This window comes from Engystomops pustulosus, chromosome 7 (genome assembly GCF_040894005.1).
Source record: "Engystomops pustulosus chromosome 7, aEngPut4.maternal, whole genome shotgun sequence".
NCBI lineage: Eukaryota > Metazoa > Chordata > Amphibia > Anura > Leptodactylidae > Engystomops > Engystomops pustulosus.
This window is the reverse complement of record NC_092417.1, coordinates 167,264,623-167,284,881: the sequence shown is the minus strand read 5'-3', so window position 1 is coordinate 167,284,881 and position 20,259 is coordinate 167,264,623. Positions and strand designations below refer to the sequence as shown.

Sequence of the window (20,259 nt, the reverse complement as noted above, 5' to 3'; positions counted from 1 at the left end):
TCTTTTTCTCTTCTTGTCTTTTTCTCTTCTTGTCTTTTTCTCTTCTTGTCTTTTTCTCTTCTTGTCTTTTTCTCTTCTTGTCTTTTTCTCTTCTTGTCTTTTTCTCTTCTTGTCTTTTTCTCTTCTTGTCTTTTTCTCTTCTTGTCTTTTTCTCTTCTTTCTTACCTTCCCTTTGCCATTCTCTTCTTTCTCTCCTCAGTAGTTTCCTTTCTCTGTAATGTCCTTCTTTTCCAACTTCCTCCTTCACCTTTGACCATTCCTTTTGCTATTTCTCTTTCCCCATTAGTTTCCTCCCTCCATTCCTTCCTTACATACTGGGCAGTCATTTCTCTCATAGCTTCTAGTCTTTGCGGAAATAGTGAAACAATTTTACGCCAATAAATACAGCACGGTGGATGAGTGGGTAACACTTCTGCCTTGCAGCACTTGAGTCCTGGGTTCAAGTCCCACCCAGGTCAAAATCTGCGAAGAGTTTGTATGTTCTCTCCGTATTTGCGTGTGTTTCCTCCGGGTCCTCCGGTTTTCTCCCACACTCTAAAACATACTGGTAGGTTGATTAGATTGTGAGCTCCATTGGGGACAAGGACTGATTTGCTGCTGCATAATCTGTGTGCGCTATATAAATAAAGGAATTATTATTATAAATACATTGTTAGTACAGAACTCGTCAGTATCAATTGGGCGGAGGTCCTGTGGGTTGTCACAGCTCTGCCCCTTATCCGTCACCTTCCTGACTAATAACATGGTGTTAATTACAATTTCTCATCACTTTATATGATAAATATTTCATATGAATTCTAGGATTATGATCTCTCGGTGCCATTGTCAGTTATCACTTGTTACTGTAACATATCACTAGATCCTTTAGTAGTCTTCCAGTTGTTGCTGCTACTGCAGCTTCTTGTAAACTCTTTGTAATGTAAGGATCCCTTATACTGAGCCCCCACTATTATAATACTTTATTACAAGTTGTGCCCAGTACAGCGCCACTCACAGGCTAGAGGAGGAACTTTTATACCCAGGCTGTTCTTGTATAGACCAGAGGAGGCGCAGTCTTGGAGGCCTCGCAGCGCCTCTCCGTGCCATGAGTGTAATTTTAGCTTGGTCATCCTTTGTTTCCCTCTCACGTTGGGGCTTTGCATGATTCACTGGTTCTGTTTCGAGTTATCCTGTGATAGATGACAGAGCTGGCACATCCATCCTGGCAGGAGGCGCTCCGGAGCTTTTTTTAGCCCCTGTTTTCTGCAGATGTGGAGCTTTTTTTTTGTGTGTGTGTGTTTTGTATGAAATAATGCATTTGTTTCTCATGAGAGGTGAGACAATGCTGCGCCTCCCTCCAAATATTTCACTTCTCAGTACGAAGCGCTGGGTCATATTCCCCTTGGCCGGCCTAAAAGCGGAGCCGCTTGGTAATGTTAATCTGGAAGCGATGAAGCAGCGGAGCTAATCTTGTTTTTTGGTCACTTCATCTAAAAAATATTCTCCCGGGGAAGGTTTAACTGGATAGCTCGTCCAAATATTGGCCGTGGACATGTAAGACTCGAAACAGACACGACCACCGAGGCACGAGGCACCTTGTGCCTCACGGTCCCCATTTACTTCTGAACTTACTTTCACACTTGAAATATGCGCGTAATGGGAAAGGACTCTGCAAATAGTTTGTTCTACTTATTTTGGACTCAGGTTAAGTTATTTCCATTCTTGTACTCCAGTTACAGCCAAATCTGCATTCACAATTTTCCACGTTCCTTGTTAGCTCTCAATCTGCAGGACCTAATGCCTCAATGCTGCCCTCTGCTGGTGTGATGTATGAGCAGGTTGTCCTCCTATATACCCCTTTTCTCGACGTTTACCACTAAACTCTGCAGTGTATTCTGGAAGCCTTGCCCGCAGGTTACAGGTAGTAGCAGAATTGTGAGTACAGCTCTGGATGTTAGTGGAATATTTTTTTATATTCTATTATATTGTCCAGCTGCAAAGCGCCAAAAATACCTATTTTCTGCAGCCACCGCTTGTTAGTCCCATCTCAACCAGGAACATCTGTCTATATTTTACTAATAGAGTCCGCAGTTCTGCAAACAAGTAGAACAGTCCTGTTCATATGTTTCCCCATTGGCCCTTATGGGGGTCTTGATGAGGTACAGTCTATGCCCGTTTCAACCAAAATCTCAGTTTTGGATAAGATGAAATTTACTTTTTAAAACCTATTTTGTAAAACTTGATCTATTGGCTCCCTCTAGTGGTGACTGCAGGAAACCAAGATTTGAGTAATTCCATGTAGTAAAACCTATTTTATAAAAAGTTTAGCCTTAAAGCCTGATTTGGTTATGATGAGACGTGCCCCTTGGTTGCCCCTTCCAGTTTGTGGCATTGGGGTCTGGGTCCTATTATTAGCCTGTTGATGTATCGTCGTCTCTTCAGCTGCCGCTCCTTGTAATCTGATTCACCCGTTCATTTATTTTCCATCTCAGAAATCACATTGTTCTGATAAATTCTGTAGACACACATCGGTCCAAGCACAATATTCCACTCCAGCCGCGCTTGTTTGGGTTGTAAGCTCTTCTTGTACAGGGGCCGATGTGACCCGATATGTTCGGGATGGAATGTGCTTGTAATATGGAAACCACTAATGATACAAACGCGATCTGATACATTGTAACAAAGTCCCAGCAGATGTGGGAGCTGGCCCAGGTCTGGTAGGATATGCAGTAGTAACGGTGGGTTAACTGCTGCCGACTTGCCAGATTCTATTTATACAATTTGGGTGGTGGTCCAGCACCTGCTACCCCCATCAATCATCTCCTTTAAAGGGGTTGTTCATTTAACCTTCAACTCATAATTGCTATTGTTTATGTAATGAAAAGTTCTACAATTTTCCAATACGCTTTCTGTATCACTCCCTCGCTGTTTTCTAGATCTCTTCTTGCTGTCATTCTATAGGAAGCTTCATTGTTTACTTCCTGTGGGTAAAAATGTCACACAGGTGCACATGGTTATGTGATGTCACACAGGTGCACGGCTCGTTATAACCCTGGTCCTGTGATGTCACACAGGTGCACGGCTCGTTATAACCCTGGTCCTGTGATGTCACACAGGTGCACGGCTCGTTATATCCCTGGTCATGTCATGTCACACAGGGGCACGGCTCGTTATATCCCTGGTCATGTGATGTCACACAGGTGCACGGCTCGTTATATCCCTGGTCATGTGATGTCACACAGGTGCACGGCTCGTTATATCCCTGGTCATGTGATGTTACACAGGTGCACGGCTCGTTATATCCCTGGTCATGTGATGTCACACAGGTGCACGGCTCGTTATATCCCTGGTCATGTGATGTCACACAGGTGCACGGCTCGTTATAACCCTGGTCATGTGATGTCACACAGGTGCACAGCTTCTTATAACCCTGGTCATGTGATGTCACACAGGTGCACGGCTCGTTATAACCCTGGTCCTGTGATGTCACACAGGTGCACGGCTCGTTATATCCCTGGTCATGTGATGTCACACAGGTGCACGGCTCGTTATATCCCTGGTCATGTGATGTCACACAGGTGCACGGCTCGTTATATCCCTGGTCATGTGATGTCACACAGGTGCACGGCTCATTATATCCCTGGTCATGTGATTTCACACAGGTGCACGGCTCGTTATATCCCTGGTCATGTGATGTCACACAGGTGCACGGCTCGTTATATCCCTGGTCATGTGATGTCACACAGGTGCACGGCTCGTTATATCCCTGGTCATGTGATGTCACACAGGTGCACGGCTCATTATATCCCTGGTCATGTGATGTCACACAGGTGCACGGCTTGTTGTATACCCGGTCATGTGATGTTACACAGGTGCACGGCTCGTTATCTCCCTGGTCATGTGATGTCACACAGGTGCACGGCTCGTTATATCCCTGGTCATGTGATGTCACACAGGTGCACGGCTCGTTATATCCCTGGTCATGTGATGTCACACAGGTGCACGGCTCGTTATATCCCTGGTCATGTGATGTCACACAGGTGCACGGCTCGTTATATCCCTGGTCATGTGATGTCACACAGGTGCACGGCTCGTTATATCCCTGGTCATGTGATGTCACACAGGTGCACGGCTCATTATATCCCTGGTCATGTGATGTCACACAGGTGCACGGCTTGTGGTATACCCGGTCATGTGATGTTACACAGGTGCACGGCTTGTTGTATACCTGGTCATGTGATGTCACACAGGTGCACGGCTCGTTATATCCTTGGTCATCATGTCATATGACCAGTGACTGATGCTTATCCATAGGAAGTAAACAATGAAGCTTTCTGAAGAATGACAGTAAGCGGAGATCTAGAAAACAGCGAGGGATTGATACACAAAGTATATTGGAAAGTTGTGTATCTTTTCATTACAAAATGGTAACAATTATTTGTGAATGTGGACAACCCCTGTGAGTGAGTGCTATGCTTCAATGCAGTTTGCCAAGCACAGCGCCATGTATTGTATAGTGGATGTCTGTAGTATTACAGTGGTAACTAATGGCACTAACCTCATAGTATCCAATACCCTAATTAGTAGAAAATCTGCCAATTTTTAGAAATAATGTATTACACTGTAGATTTTCCAAACAATGACTCTGACTATGAGCAGGACATTGTGTCCTATATTTCGGCGTTCCTCCCGCTCCTGTCTGATGAGTTTCCCAGTGGAAGGAATGTGCATGTTCATGTGTGAGGAGTCGGGACAATCCTCTTCTTATACATTATTGTAGCGACTGGGGGTTAGTGTGGAATGTGACCTTTCTCCAGGCCGCTGATGGCCCCCAAATTCTTAGCAGCCGGGGTCCTGTCAGCTCGTGACTTGGGCTCATTGCAGCCCCTGGGGTAATGTGGAATGTGGCCCCGACTTCCGGGAAGTGCATAACTCTGCTGGAAAGAAGGGAAGATTGTGTCCTAATAGGAAGAGACTCATCAGTCAGGACGGGGGACAGGCCGGATCCGCTGCTCTGCTGCTTCTGGGGGCCGCTAGTGATAACACAGACACAACTATGGAGGACCACAAGGATGACGCTCACTATTAGTGTCCTATGAATAAGCAGCCGGGGACGATGTGCGGATTCGCACGTTCTGCTGACACCAGAGAGGAAGGTGGGGGACGGGGGTGTAGAGATTATTTGTTGGAATTAATTGAGGCCTGATGAGAGGGGCCGCACAACATCACAGCCCCCGCTGCAGGACACTGCCCCCCCTCCCCCCCTTAGACTCGTGGGGTATTTATTGTAACATCAGTTTTCCTATCTCAATTAAACTTTTTAAACTTTTTAGGTTTTGTTGAAACAGATTTGTATTGTACAGATCACTAACTAAACATCATTGCCTATTCCAAATATTCAGCTCCTCCTGCTCTATAACATGCTGCCTGCAGATAGGACACTGTGTACAACCTGCTCTGCCCCTGCTGCTCTATAACATGCTGCCTGCAGATAGGACACTATGTACAATCTGCTCAGCTCCTCCTGCTCTATAACATGCTGCCTGCAGATAGGACACTATGTACAATCTGCTCAGCTCCTGCTGCTCTTTAACATGCTGCCTGCAGATAGGACACTATGTACAATCTGCTCAGCTCCTCCTGCTCTATAAAATGCTGCCTGCAGATAGGAAACTATGTACAATCTGCTCAGCTACTCCTGCTCTGTACATAGTGTCCTATCTGCAGGCAGCATGTTATAGAGCAGCAGGAGCTGAGCAAATTGTACATAGTGTCCTATCTGCAGGCAGCATGTTATAATCTGCTCAGCTCCTCCTGCTCTATAACATGCTGCCTGCAGATAGGACACTATGTACAATCTGCTCCGCTCCTCCTGCTCTATAACATGCTGACTGCAGATAGGACACTATGTACAATCTGCTCAGCTCCTCCTGCTCTATAACATGCTGCCTGCAGATAGGACACTATGTACAATCTGCTCAGCTCCTGCTGCTCTATAACATGCTGCCTGCAGATAGGACACTATGTACAATCTGCTCAGCACCTCCTGCTCTATAACATGCTGCCTGCAGATAGGACACTATGTACAATCTGCTCAGCTCCTGCTGCTCTATAACATGCTGACTGCAGATAGGACACTATGTACAATCTGCTCAGCTCCTCCTGCTCTATAACATGCTGCCTGCAGATAGGACACTATGTACAATCTGCTCCGCTCCTCCTGCTCTATAACATGCTGACTGCAGATAGGACACTATGTACAATCTGCTCAGCTCCTCCTGCTCTATAACATGCTGCCTGCAGATAGGACACTATGTACAATCTGCTCAGCTCCTGCTGCTCTATAACATGCTGCCTGCAGATAGGACACTATGTATTTGTGACTCTAACATTATGGAGTTGTGAATAATGTAAAGTACAGGAGCGGAGTCATGAGCCGCCAGCACAGAGCAGGCAGAGCAGTGACCTGCCAAATAGTGCAGGGATGTAAGGAATGATGCGGAGCCGAGCACATAGTGTATGGTGACTGTACAAGATGAAATGCAGGAACCTGCTGATACATGAGGTTCTCTGCTGTCAATCATATCCCGCAATTACTCAGCAAACGTAAACAGCGCCCCCCCACACCAGAATCACAGGAAGCAATGAAATGTCAGCGCTGCCGCTGTGTCATGTGTGGAATGCGACTGATGGTTTTTGTCTTCACCATGACTGGAGATTGTAGTCACTCACATCATCCACATTCTCCAGGGATTGCTGGAAATATTGTTTAGAGATCACATTACTCCACTTATACACTGCATACATACATGTCATCCTGCATTATACTCCAGAGCTGCACTCACTATTCTGCTGCTGGTGCAGTCACTGTGTACATACATGACATTACTTATCCTGTACTGATCCTGAGTTACATCCTGTATTATACCCCTGAGCTGCACTCACTATTCTGCTACTGGTGAAGTCACTGTGTACATACATTACATTACTTATCCTGTACTGATCCTGAGTTACATCCTGTATTATACCCCAGAGCTGCACTCACTCTTCTGCTGCTGGTGCAGTCACTGTGTACATACATGACATTACTTATCCTGTACTGATCCTGAGTTACATCCTGTATTATACACCAGAGCTGCACTCACTATTCTGCTGCTGGTGCAGTCACTGTGTACATACATGACATTACTTATCCTGTACTGATCCTGAGCTACAACCTGTATTATACTCCAGAGCTGCAATCACTATTCTGCTGCTGGTGCAGTCACTGTGTACATACATGACATTACTTATCCTGTACTGATCCTGAGCTACAACCTGTATTATACTCCAGAGCTGCACTCACTATTCTGCTGCTGGTGCAGTCACTGTGTACATACATGACATTACTTATCCTGTACTGATCCTGAGTTACATCCTGTATTATACTCCAGAGCTGCACTCACTATTCTGCTGCTGGTGCAGTCACTGTGTACATACATGACATTACTTATCCTGTACTGATCCTGAGTTACATCCTGTATTATACACCAGAGCTGCACTCACTATTCTGCTGCTGGTGCAGTCACTGTGTACATACATGACATTACTTATCCTGTACTGATCCTGAGCTACAACCTGTATTATACTCCAGAGCTGCAATCACTATTCTGCTGCTGGTGCAGTCACTGTGTACATACATGACATTACTTATCCTGTACTGATCCTGAGCTACAACCTGTATTATACTCCAGAGCTGCACTCACTATTCTGCTGATGGTGCAGTCACTGTGTACATACATGACATTACTTATCCTGTACTGATCCTGAGTTACATCCTGTATTATACTCCAGAGCTGCAATCACTATTCTGCTGCTGGTGCAGTCACTGTGTACATACATGACATTACTTATCCTGTACTGATCCTGAGTTACATCCTGTATTATACACCAGAGCTGCACTCACTATTCTGCTGCTGGTGCAGTCACTGTGTACATACATGACATTACTTATCCTGTACTGATCCTGAGCTACAACCTGTATTATACTCCAGAGCTGCACTCACTATTCTGCTGCCACTAGTAATCAGACTTTCTAGTTGTGTTCTGTGGGAACATTCCTTTTTTAATAATAGATATAATAAAATGAAGAATAACAATAACAATGTCAGTAAATGCTGATTTCCAAACACAACGTGTGGACGTGTCTCTCTATCGCCCCTCCTGACCCTGATCCCCCTCCCCACATAATAAACAACCTGATACGCTGGGAGATTATCAGAGCCGCGCACTGTATACAATCTAATAGGAAATAATTAGATTTGGGACTTTTTGTTTTTTCGTCTGTTTGTTTTTTATTCTGTAATGTCGAATTTTCCTCCAAATAATTGAATTTCCCTTTGTGGAAAATTCCCTCTGATTCCAGGATGGAGAATCAGGGACTTGTGTGTAAAGCAGAAAATCCACATCTGTTTGCAGGAATTTGACATGGAGAATCTCCAAAGTCCAGGCAATCTCCAGAGCGGCCGCTGGTGGGAATTCGGGGGGCCACTGTAAGAATGTGATGTGCCTGTTCTGTGCCTGAGACGCTGCCCCCTCTGGTCATTTCGAGAATGTGCGACTGTCTCTCCAACGTACCCCTAAAAGAGGTAAATCTGTTCATCCAGAGCCCCCTGCTTCATGAGCAGAATCTTAAAACTGGATTGATGGTTATAGAAATATCTACTGTATCCAAGTATAATGGGCCTGATTTCTGCACGTAGTTGAGGGGAGACCCCCAGGTCATGCACGGACCCCTCCTTCGTGTATCGTAGGTCCGACCTTGACATTTTCAGGAATGTGTAAGATCTGCGGGCATCGTGTGTGGGGTAAACATCCAGCAGAAATGTCACCCACAAATAAACAAGTCAGAGCTGCACAGGGAGGAATGAATTTGACTTTGGGGAGGTCCGGGGCGACCCACCTGGTACTGATTACTCATGTTTAATCCTGCAGGAGGTAGAATTATAGGACAGACAGTGGAGGTCATGGAAAACTGCAACATGGGCTCAGGCAAGAAGACGTGTCCTGGCGCCCCCTACATCTATCTCATATCTATTTATCTCTTGCATATCTATCTATTTATCTACATTCAAGAACACGACAGCACCCCCGCCCGTGGGGAAATTAAGTGGTTTATTCCACCTGTAGCAACATTTCAGCTGAAGGTTCTAGACAATGGCGTAACCACAGGCGGAATAAAGCATTCTGTCCGGCCGCCTGCCTGTCCCCCTCTGCCGTCTGTCCGGCCGCCTGCCTGTCCCCCTCTGCCGTCTGTCCGGCCGCCTGCCTGTCCCCCTCTGCCGTCTGTCCGGCCGCCTGCCTGTCCCCCTCTGCCGTCTGTCCGGCCGCCTGCCTGTCCCCCTCTGCCGTCTGTCCGGCCGCCTGCCTGTCCCCCTCTGCCGTCTGTCCGGCCGCCTGCCTGTCCCCCTCTGCCGTCTGTCCGGCCGCCTGCCTGTCCCCCTCTGCCGTCTGTCCGGCCGCCTGCCTGTCCCCCTCTGCCGTCTGTCCGGCCGCCTGCCTGTCCCCCTCTGCCGTCTGTCCGGCCGCCTGCCTGTCCCCCTCTGCCGTCTGTCCGGCCGCCTGCCTGTCCCCCTCTGCCGTCTGTCCGGCCGCCTGCCTGTCCCCCTCTGCCGTCTGTCTATATCTGCCATACCTCTCCATACCTCAGCCATCTTTGCAGTGACGTTCAGCCTGTATCTATCTATCCATCCCATGTCTATCTATCCATCCCATATCTATCTATCTTTCTATCTATCTCATATCTATCTCATATCTATCCCATATCTATCTCATATCTATCCCATATCTATCTCATATCTATCTCATATCTATCTCATATCTATCTCATATCTATCTCATATCTATCTCATATCTATCTCATATCTATCTCATATCCATCTCATATCCATCTCATATCCATCTCATATCCATCTCATATCCATCTCATATCCATCTCATATCCATCTCATATCCATCTCATATCCATCTCATATCCATCTCATATCCATCTCATATCCATCTCATATCCATCTCATATCCATCTCATATCTATCTCATATCTATCTCATATCTATCTCATATCTATCTCATATCTATCTCATATCTATCTCATATCTATCTCATATCTATCTCATATCTATCTCATATCTATCCATCCATCCCATATCTATCCATCCATCCCATATCTATCCATCCATCCCATATCTATCCATCCATCCCATATCTATCCATCCATCCCATATCTATCCATCCATCCCATATCTATCCATCCATCCCATATCTATCTATCCATCCCATATCTATCTATCCATCCCATATCTATCTATCCATCCCATATCTATCTATCCATCCCATATCTATCTATCCATCCCATATCTATCTATCCATCCCATATCTATCTATCCATCCCATATCTATCTATCCATCCCATATCTATCTATCCATCCCATATCTATCTATCCATCCCATATCTATCTATCCATCCCATATCTATCTATCCATCCCATATCTATCTAATCTTTACAAGTCTTCCACTGGATTAGTAGCCAGCTCTTCACGTTCTTTTCCTTCACAACTTGCCATGGACAGGACGCCCAATACAGAAGATTGTAGGTGGTTTATTCTTCTGCACAGTAGTTTATGGTGCGGAGTCCCTCTTTACACTGTATACAGAACACTTTATTTTTATGACTTGCTGAGTGCCCCAGGAATTTCCCATGGACACAATGCAGCAGACAGCACAGACCTGAGACATCTGATCCATTAATATTTTCTTGGGGGTGAGTGACCTCTCCAGTCCAGACACCAGTAATGTCCTCCAGTGTGATCCCACAAAGATTAGAGAGGACATTCCAGAACCCTCCAGCTGCTGCATCTATCTACAGAACATCACATACACAACGTATATACAGGAGCCTATGATCTGCTCATATTATTTCATCTATGAATATTCAATTCAATCTCCCTGTACATAGGGGGCAGTATTATAGTAGTTATAGTCTTGTACATAGGGGGCAGTATTATAGTAGTTATATTCCTGTACATAGGAGGCAGTATTATAGTAGTTATATTCCTGTACATAGGGGGCAGTATTATAGTAGTTATATTCCTGTACATAGGAGGCAGTATTATAGTAGTTATATTCTTGTACATAGGGGGCAGTATTATAGTAGTTATATTCTTGTACATAGGGGGCAGTATTATAGTAGTTATATTCTTGTACATAGGGGGCAGTATTATAGTAGTTATATTCCTGTACATAGGGGGCAGTATTATAGTAGTTATATTCTTGTACATAGGGGGCAGTATTATAGTAGCTATATTCTTGTACATAGGGGGCAGTATTATAGTAGTTATATTCTTGTACATAGGGGGCAGTATTATAGTAGTTATATTCCTGTACATAGGGGGCAGTATTATAGTAGTTATATTCTTGTACATAGGGGGCAGTATTATAGTAGCTATATTCTTGTACATAGGGAGCAGTATTATAGTAGTTATATTCTTGTACATAGGGGCAGTATTATAGTAGTTATATTCTTGTACATAGGGGGCAGTATTATAGTAGTTATATTCCTGTACATAGGGGGCAGGATTATAGTAGTTATATTCTTGTACATAGGGGGCAGGATTATAGTAGTTATATTCTTGTACATAGGGGGGCAGTATTATAGTAGTTATATTCTTGTACATAGGGGGCAGGATTATAGTAGTTATATTCTTGTACATAGGGGGCAGGATTATAGTAGTTATATTCCTGTACATAGGGGGCAGTATTATAGTAGTTATATTCTTGTACATAGGGGGCAGTATTATAGTAGTTATATTCTTGTACATAAGGGGCAGTATTGTAGTAGTTATATTCTTGTACATAAGGGGCAGTATTATAGTAGTTATATTCTTGTACATAAGGGGCAGTATTATAGTAGTTATATTCTTGTACATAGGGGGCAGTATTATAGTAGTTATATTCTTGTACATAGGGGGCAGTATTATAGTAGTTATATTCTTGTACATAGGGGGCAGTATTATAGTAGTTATATTCTTGTACATAAGGGGCAGTATTATAGTAGTTATATTCTTGTACATAGGGGGCAGTATTATAGTAGTTATATTCTTGTACATAGAGGGCAGTATTATAGTAGTTATATTCCTGTACATAGGGGGCAGTATTATAGTAGTTATATTCTTGTACATAGGGGGCAGTATTATAGTAGTTATATTCTTGTACATAGGGGGCAGTATTATAGTAGTTATATTCTTGTACATAAGGGGCAGTATTATAGTAGTTATATTCTTGTACATAAGGGGGCAGTATTATTGTCTTGTTTCTGCAGATCTCTATTCTTGTATCAGTATTTACATCCTGTGATTTGCTGGTGATTTGCATGAGATACATACATTGTGCAGTGTAAGTCTGCTGGGGGTGTAGGGGGTGACCTGCTTGTGTGTCCCGCTTGGCTCTGCTGTGTTTGGTCCTGTCATGTTCCTATAGGCACAGGTGAGATAGTAGCTGGTATCACCCGGCCTCGCGCCTCTGTCTCAAGGTTTAGAGTGGAATGTGGACAAAGGTAGATCCAAGCGGTGATATGTGGCTGACACGAGGGGTAAGATGACATTGAGAAGAAGTAGAGGTACACCATGCGGAGCGGTGTAACCAGTGTGTGACAGCTGCTCTCTCCTCTGGTTGGATGTTTGAGTTAAAGGTGATTTCTAGATCCTTGATATTGAATCCAAAAACTTAGTATAATATCAAAATCACTAATTTTATAATATTTGCTACCACCTACCTTGTACCCCCCTCCCTCCTAAGTTACACCAACACTCTGTAGTACTCTAAGACCTTTGTATTTTCCAAGTAATCTTTTATTTTGGAGAAAATGTATTTATGCAAATTAGACTCTTGGTGCTCCAGGGGAGGGGCTATATCTGCTGCTGCACTTGTTATCTTCTTACTATGACGCACTCTTGATTGTTTTTGCAACATGATTAAAATCTTTTGCAGAAAACCTAAATTGATGCACCAGCGCTTTTGGCCCCGCCTCCTGTGCACTGATATCTCTATAAAGAGAAAATTGGTATTTGCTCTAAATTGGCAGATGGGCTGTCTTTGCTATTCGTTTATTTTGGAGTTGGTAGTATCCCTTTAAGGGTGATTTAAAGGCAATTTTTAGTGTTGTTTTTGTGCACTGGAGTCTGTGAAGGTCTCGGATCTAGTGTCGGCAGATATTCCAGACTTCCTGTCCTGCTTTGTGTCTCTCCGGGGTCCTGGCATCCAGTATAAACCTATGGGGCAGAGCTGCGGGTTCTCACTGCTTGGCTTCATCCATCTTCTGGCCGATTCCTCTGACATTTTTTGAGAATCTCCATTTTTGTCTGCGATTCTCCGCCATAAATCCACAGTTAATGATGACACCTGGAAGGCTTTGGATTAGCGGGGACGGAGCAATGTCGGGATTATCATTCCTTCACAGCATGTTACATTGCAGATTCCCCCTAATCCTGATGGATTCTGATTTGATTGTCTGAGAAGAATTTATCTCGTAAACATTCTCATGATCTGTCCCTCTGAAACGTGTGATTGGTCACATGGAAGAAGAGGCAAATATGGAAAGAATTTTTATTTTCTAATGTCATTGTAACATATTGAAACAATGTTTCTGTTTACATGGCAACAGACTGCAAACAATCCCTTTGTAGTCTGATAATGTTGTCATTTGTTACTCCTTCTTTTTCTCTGTTTTATATATTTTAATTTTTTTGTCAACCTATATATATTTTAAATTTTTCATCCTTCTGACCAGAGAGCCATAGACTAGGGTTTTGGGTGGTCTTTGATAATGTTTGTGAGTGCCGGACATCATGATGGCGGGGAGATTTTTCTTGTTGGAAGATAATTTGGAATTCCCATCTTATTGTTGGGGTAATCCACCACTTCTGGGGGTCCTTCATCATGGACCTCCTTTTTTTCTGGTAATGAAGGGTATACAATGCTTCGTTAAAGGGGTACACATTATGGATGCGGTAGATTTTGGGCACTGAGAGCTGTCTCCTGCTAAATAACATAGGGCAACGCTGCTTCCTCCCCTTTAAATCCCCCAATTTGTGCAGTTAGCAGAGGTCATCATTCTACAAATGATGTCATCGGCTCGTGATGGTCATCACTATATAACAGGAATTCCCCAGGTTTGCTCCTGCATGAGGGATAAATAGGGGAATCTTAGTTTTGAGATGATCTGGTGTGGTAGAAGTCACTTTGGATACGTGTATCTCAGCACGGAGCTTCGGAGAAGCACATGCCCAGCGCTGAGCACTGCCAAATGTGTCATACTGTACGTCTCAGGACCTGGCACCGGCAACAACACAACCTCCGTAATTACAGGGCGAAAACATAGCGCTAAAAATACCAGACACAATGGGCTTGTCAAGATGTATGTGATCTGAGGCACACAGGCTGCGTGAGGACTACTACCCCCAGCAAATCTCACTTCATAGTTTGTTTGTTTAATATGTCATAACAAAGTGACTCCATCAGCAGAATAGTGGGTGCAGCTCTGGAGTATAATACAGGATGTAACTCAGGATCAGTACATGATAAGTAATGTCATGTATGTACACAGTGACTGAACCAGCAGCAGAATAGTGGGTGCAGCTCTGGAGTATAATACAGGATGTAACTCAGGATCAGTACAGGATAAGTAATGTCATGTATGTACACAGTGACTGCACCAGCAGCAGAATAGTGAGTGCAGCTCTGGAGTATAATACAGGATGTAACTCAGGATCAGTACAGGATAAGTAATGTCATGTATGTACACAGTGACTGCACCAGCAGCAGAATAGTGAGTGCAGCTCAGGAGTATAATACAGGATGTAACTCAGGGTCAGTACAGGATAAGTAATGTCATGTATGTACACAGTGACTGCACCAGCAGCAGAATAGTGAGTGCAGCTCAGGAGTATAATACAGGATGTAACTCAGGATCAGTACAGGATAAGTAATGTCGTGTATGTACACAGTGACTGCACCAGCAGCAGAATAGTGAGTGCAGCTCTGGGGTATAATACAGGATGTAACTCAGGATCAGTACAGGATAAGTAATGTCATGTATGTACACAGTGACTGCACCAGCAGCAGAATAGTGAGTGCAGCTCTGGAGTATAATACAGGATGTAACTCAGGATCAGTACAGGATAAGTAATGTCATGTATGTACACAGTGACTGCACCAGCAGCAGAATAGTGAGTGCAGCTCTGGGGTATAATACAGGATGTAACTCAGGATCAGTACAGGATAAGTAATGTCATGTATGTACACAGTGACTGCACCGGCAGCAGAATAGTGAGTGCAGCTCTGGAGTATAATACAGGATATAACTCCGGATCAGTACAGGATAAGTAATGTCTTGTATGTACACAGTGACTGCACCAGCAGCAGAATAGTGAGTGCAGCTCTGGGGTATAATACAGGATGTAACTCAGGATCAGTACAGGATAAGTAATGTCATGTATGTACACAGTGACTGCACCAGCAGCAGAATAGTGAGTGCAGCTCAGGAGTATAATACAGGATGTAACTCAGGATCAGTACAGGATAAGTAATGTCATGTATGTACACAGTGACTGCACCAGCAGCAGAATAGTGAGTGCAGCTCTGGGGTATAATACAGGATGTAACTCAGGATCAGTACAGGATAAGTAATGTCATGTATGTACACAGTGACTGCACCAGCAGCAGAATAGTGAGTGCACAGTGCATAGTTTGCCTGGGATCTTCTCTCCGGTCAGTGTACGTTGCTCTCGGCACCGGGTCTGGGCCTGTTCCTGTATAACGTGTGTCTGGTTGCTGGAGGCTTTTCTAGGACACTTTGGCGAGGTCCTGTCTTCTCCTCCTGGTCAGTATAAGTGAGATTTTGGCGTTCGGTTGCCTCATTTTTCTCATTTCTTGATGGAATGTGTTGGCCATGTTTATCTGAATGATTCTCGTATGGATCATAAAATGTTTTTGGGCAGCTGCTGAGCTCCATCAGTGAGATGCAGCCTGAGGGAATTAGGAAATGAACAGTTGTAGGAAGGTCCAACAAGCCTGAGATAAACACGTTGTGTGTAACCCTTTCCACCAGCGCAGACCCTGCTGCGGAGTCATTGGGCCTTGGTGCTGGTTCTGCAGACTTTTGGGTTGCAGCTTCAAAAATTCTGAAATTTATTAATTTACAAATTTTTTTTCCCCGTAATTTGTGAAAGTTCTAGAATGCGTCCTTGTCGTTACCCCAGGAGGTGGGAGAGCGCAGCTCTGAAGCTTCTTAATTGCAATCGTTTACATCAAAGGCCACGGATGACGCCGATACAAAATCTAATTATCCGAAATTCCTGAGTGTAAAAAAATTCCGGCAGTTTTCGATCAAACTTATCTGCAAAGGATCGGCCTCTATCAAGATGAAGCGGCCAGTCAGAATTTTTCTAATTTCCCTTCCACATCTTGTAATGTTTTCTGGGGCCGAAGGGATTAACATTAAAGAAATTCCCCAACGAGGGCAAATAAAATTCCCTCCTAAATAAATTTCGGTCATATTGTGGTGATTTTGGGTTGTTTTTTTCCCATATCACGTCGATGGTCTTAAACTACAGGAGTGAACGGAGCACCAGCAGCACAGAGGATTTCAGGAATGTACCGATCTTGTGGGATGTCTGACCGAGTCTCGCATAGTGAGCAGCACAGAGTGTTTAAGGAAATTAGTATAATGATTTTGTGAGGGGTTTGGCTGAGTGTCTCGTAGTCTGAGGGGCAGGGTCCTGAGCAGCACAGAGTATTTCAGGAAGAGGAGTATATCCAGCTTGTGGGAAGTGTCAGCGTCGTATAGTCGGGCAGCCTTGGTCCTGAGCAGCACAGAGTATTTCAGGAAAGGAGTATATCCAGCTTGTGGGAAGTGTCAGCGTCGTATAGTCGGGCAGCCATGGCCCTGAGCAGCACAGAGTATTTCAGGAAGAGGAGTATATCCAGCTTGTGGGAAGTGTCAGCGTCGTATAGTCGGGCAGCCATGGCCCTGAGCAGCACAGAGTATTTCAGGAAGAGGAGTATATCCAGCTTGTGGGAAGTGTCAGCGTCGTATAGTCGGGCAGCCTTGGTCCTGAGCAGCACAGAGTATTTCAGGAAAGGAGTATATCCAGCTTGTGGGAAGTGTCAGCGTCGTATAGTCGGGCAGCCTTGGTCCTGAGCAGCACAGAGTATTTCAGGAAAGGAGTATATCCAGCTTGTGGGAAGTGTCAGCGTCGTATAGTCGGGCAGCCTTGGTCCTGAGCAGCACACAGTATTTCAGGAAAGGAGTATATCCAGCTTGTGGGAAGTGTCAGCGTCGTATAGTCGGGCAGCCATGGTCCTGAGCAGCACAGAGTATTTCAGGAAGTAATAAACCAATATTTTAAGGCGTCTCAGACTGAATATCGTATAATCTGAGGGGCACGGTCCTGAGCAGCACAGAGTATTTCAGGAAAGGAGTATATCCAGCTTATGGGAAGTTCCAGACTGAGAGTCGTATAGTCGGAGGGACATAGTCCTAAGCAGCACAGAGGATTTCAGGTGTGAAATGTAAGGGCAACATCAGGAGAACTGTCTTGTTGATATTGTGGTAGGTCAAAGGTTAAGACGTAAATAGTGAAAGCAGCACAGAGTATTTCAGAGTATTATACCAGTTCTATAAAATAATCAGTTCTCGAGGCAGGAGTGCGGAGTTCTCCCTCTTGTTTCTGTATGGACACTTGTGTGGGTGCTGATCGTGTAGCTTTGACCCTGTCAAGGGTGGGGACATGTATGGGAGCTATATACGTAGCTTTGACCTCTGACCCTATCCGGTCTTACTCCTAAATAGCTGCGATTGTCTGTCTGACCCCCTCAGTGTAATATTAATCTGTAGAGCGATATGGAGAGTCAGTATGTGCTACCCCAGGGCTGGGGTCAGGGGCTCTGCCCTCCTGGGGGGGGTCTTCATGCGTGTTGTGTGTGATTATTATATGACAGATGTTCTCCCGTATCACACGTTTCTCCCTTTTCTCTACAGTTTTGTCAGCCGGGGGGATGGCAGCTTTCTCGGGAGCGGAAACAACCCACCTTCTTTGTTGTAGTCTTGACGGACATCGACTCGGACCGGCACTACTGCGCCTGCCTGACCTTCTACGAGGCGGAGATCAACCTGCAGGTGAGAGGATGGAACAGTACCGGAACACGTTACCTACAGGGGGATTCCAACCAAATCACCCAAAAGTGGGGGTGACCCCCAATGTTCTCAAGAAGAAGCATCCATTGTACCCCCAAATAAATGGGGTGGTGGGGGTTGCACTTGCAGACTGAAGCTCTATTCATTCTCTATAGCAAACCTAGGAAACTACGAGAGTGAAAGGAGCTTCTCAACAGCAGCACAGAGTATTTCAGGTGTCCAAATGCGGCCCTTTAACTACTTCTGACCGGCTCGCCTGATCTCCTTGAAAAATTTGAGCTCATTGAATTATTGTAATGTTTTTTTTTTTTTTACTTTTTTTTTTATATAGAGATTGTATATAGTTATTAGTAAGAATATTATTAAGTATATTATTCTGGCCCTCTAAAACCATTCCAGTTTCTCCGGCGGCCCCATAGGAAAATTAAATGCCCACCCTCCTCTGTAGGATGGAAAGCAATAGCCGGGTACAGCGATTGGTTCTCTCTTACAGTCCTATAGAGAATTAGTGTTGCAGCTGGAAATTAGACGATACAATAGATGTCGGGTCCCATAGACTGAATCCCCACCAGTCGTCATGTGGGTACAAGATAAATCTGATTGGAATACCCCTTTTAAAGGGATTGTCCATAGTTTTAAAATCAAAGTTGTAGATGTATTGTGACCATTCAATTGCTGGAATTTTATCAGTTTATGTTGTTACAACATCTCTGCTTGCCATCAGTGAATGTATATAGACTTAAAGGGGTTTTATAGGAATTGCAGAGCAGTGGTGCCAGAAAGAAGAGTACCTAAGTTGGTCCAGATCACAGAACAGTACCACATTGACCCGGGAGCTGGAAAAGGGAACTTTATTTTTTACTTTTGGTGCCCTCTGACCCCATAACATTTCCAGAATCTATGAAATACCCCTTTAAAGAGGGCCTGTCACCACCTCCAACAACTCCATCTCCATGAAGTCCCATAGGAAATCTGTGCAGGTAGTTTCGGATATAATTATGCTACTTAGGCTCTTTACTGTCAGCTGGGCGGGAACAGACAGCCTGTCTCCACCCACCTGCCACTAGATATCAGAAAATTAATATAATTGATTGCTCAGGAATGATTGGAATCGGTGGGGTCTATTCTGGGCTTTATAACTGAGGGTCTGCTACAGTGTGGTACTTTGTGGAAGAGTAATGTATCCGCTGGCTATTCATTAATTACATTATTACACTGATACATTGTAACAAAGCTTCAGTGCATGATTACAGCTACAGTTCTGTTCCCTTAGGGGTTGTCAGTCACTGGCATGAATGTAGGATGTCACCGCTCTACACGCGGAGGCGTCTGACATCACATTACACAATGTAAAAAGTCTAAACTTAGATCCGCCACAATCCCGATGTTTGCCCGCCGCGCCCCCAGGACCCTGCAATCATCATCCTGACACCGCAAGATATTTATATACGGGATTAAAAATAAATCTGGAACCAGCTGATGTTTTTCATGCAATATCTTCTCCCCCGCATGAGCCAGGTTCACGGATCATCCCTCGGAGGAATCATTTTGGAAATCTGATCAGAATTCTTGGCGATAACGCCCGTGTCACCGCGGATCCAGCGGGTTCTTGTTCTGCTATAAGTCATGCTTTGGCCTCGTATTCCTCGTTACAAATGTCTCTTGCTAATCCCTTAATAATCTGTGGCGAGCTTGTGTAAACACAATGAAATCTTTCCTCCCCCCCCCCCCCGCACCAATATTTACTGATATGAAGGATTTGGCGCAGGGCAGAGGGGTCGCAGGGCTGGAATTCCATTCACTATCCAGTTCTAAATTGAATCATGGATCCACTTCTGGACATCGCCGGATAGTTTACATGTGGAGAGACTCCGCTTATTACTTCACTTGTGTACATATGACATGACTGTATGTACAGGACTTAGAGGTCAGAGGTGGAAGTATAGATGCCCCTAATGATGGGTTGCTGGGTTTTCCCAGGAGGGCAGTAGGCTCTCACCATTGAGTGTTGGGATGTTAACAGTGAAGGAGGGCAGGCAGGATATCCTTA

The 20,259-nt window shown here is 44.5% G+C and overlaps 1 protein-coding gene across 4 annotated transcripts in view; it reads left to right on the top strand.

Annotated features, from left to right (window-relative positions):
• SBF2 (SET binding factor 2) overlaps positions 1–20,259 on the top strand; it is a 191,079-nt gene that overhangs the window by 52,832 nt on the left and 117,988 nt on the right. For all 4 annotated transcript variants that reach the window (XM_072118838.1, XM_072118841.1, XM_072118840.1 and 1 more), the window contains exon 3: positions 18,054–18,191. In XM_072118838.1, the coding sequence (XP_071974939.1) occupies positions 18,054–18,191 (138 nt within the window). The remainder of the gene's footprint in view (positions 1–18,053; positions 18,192–20,259) is intronic.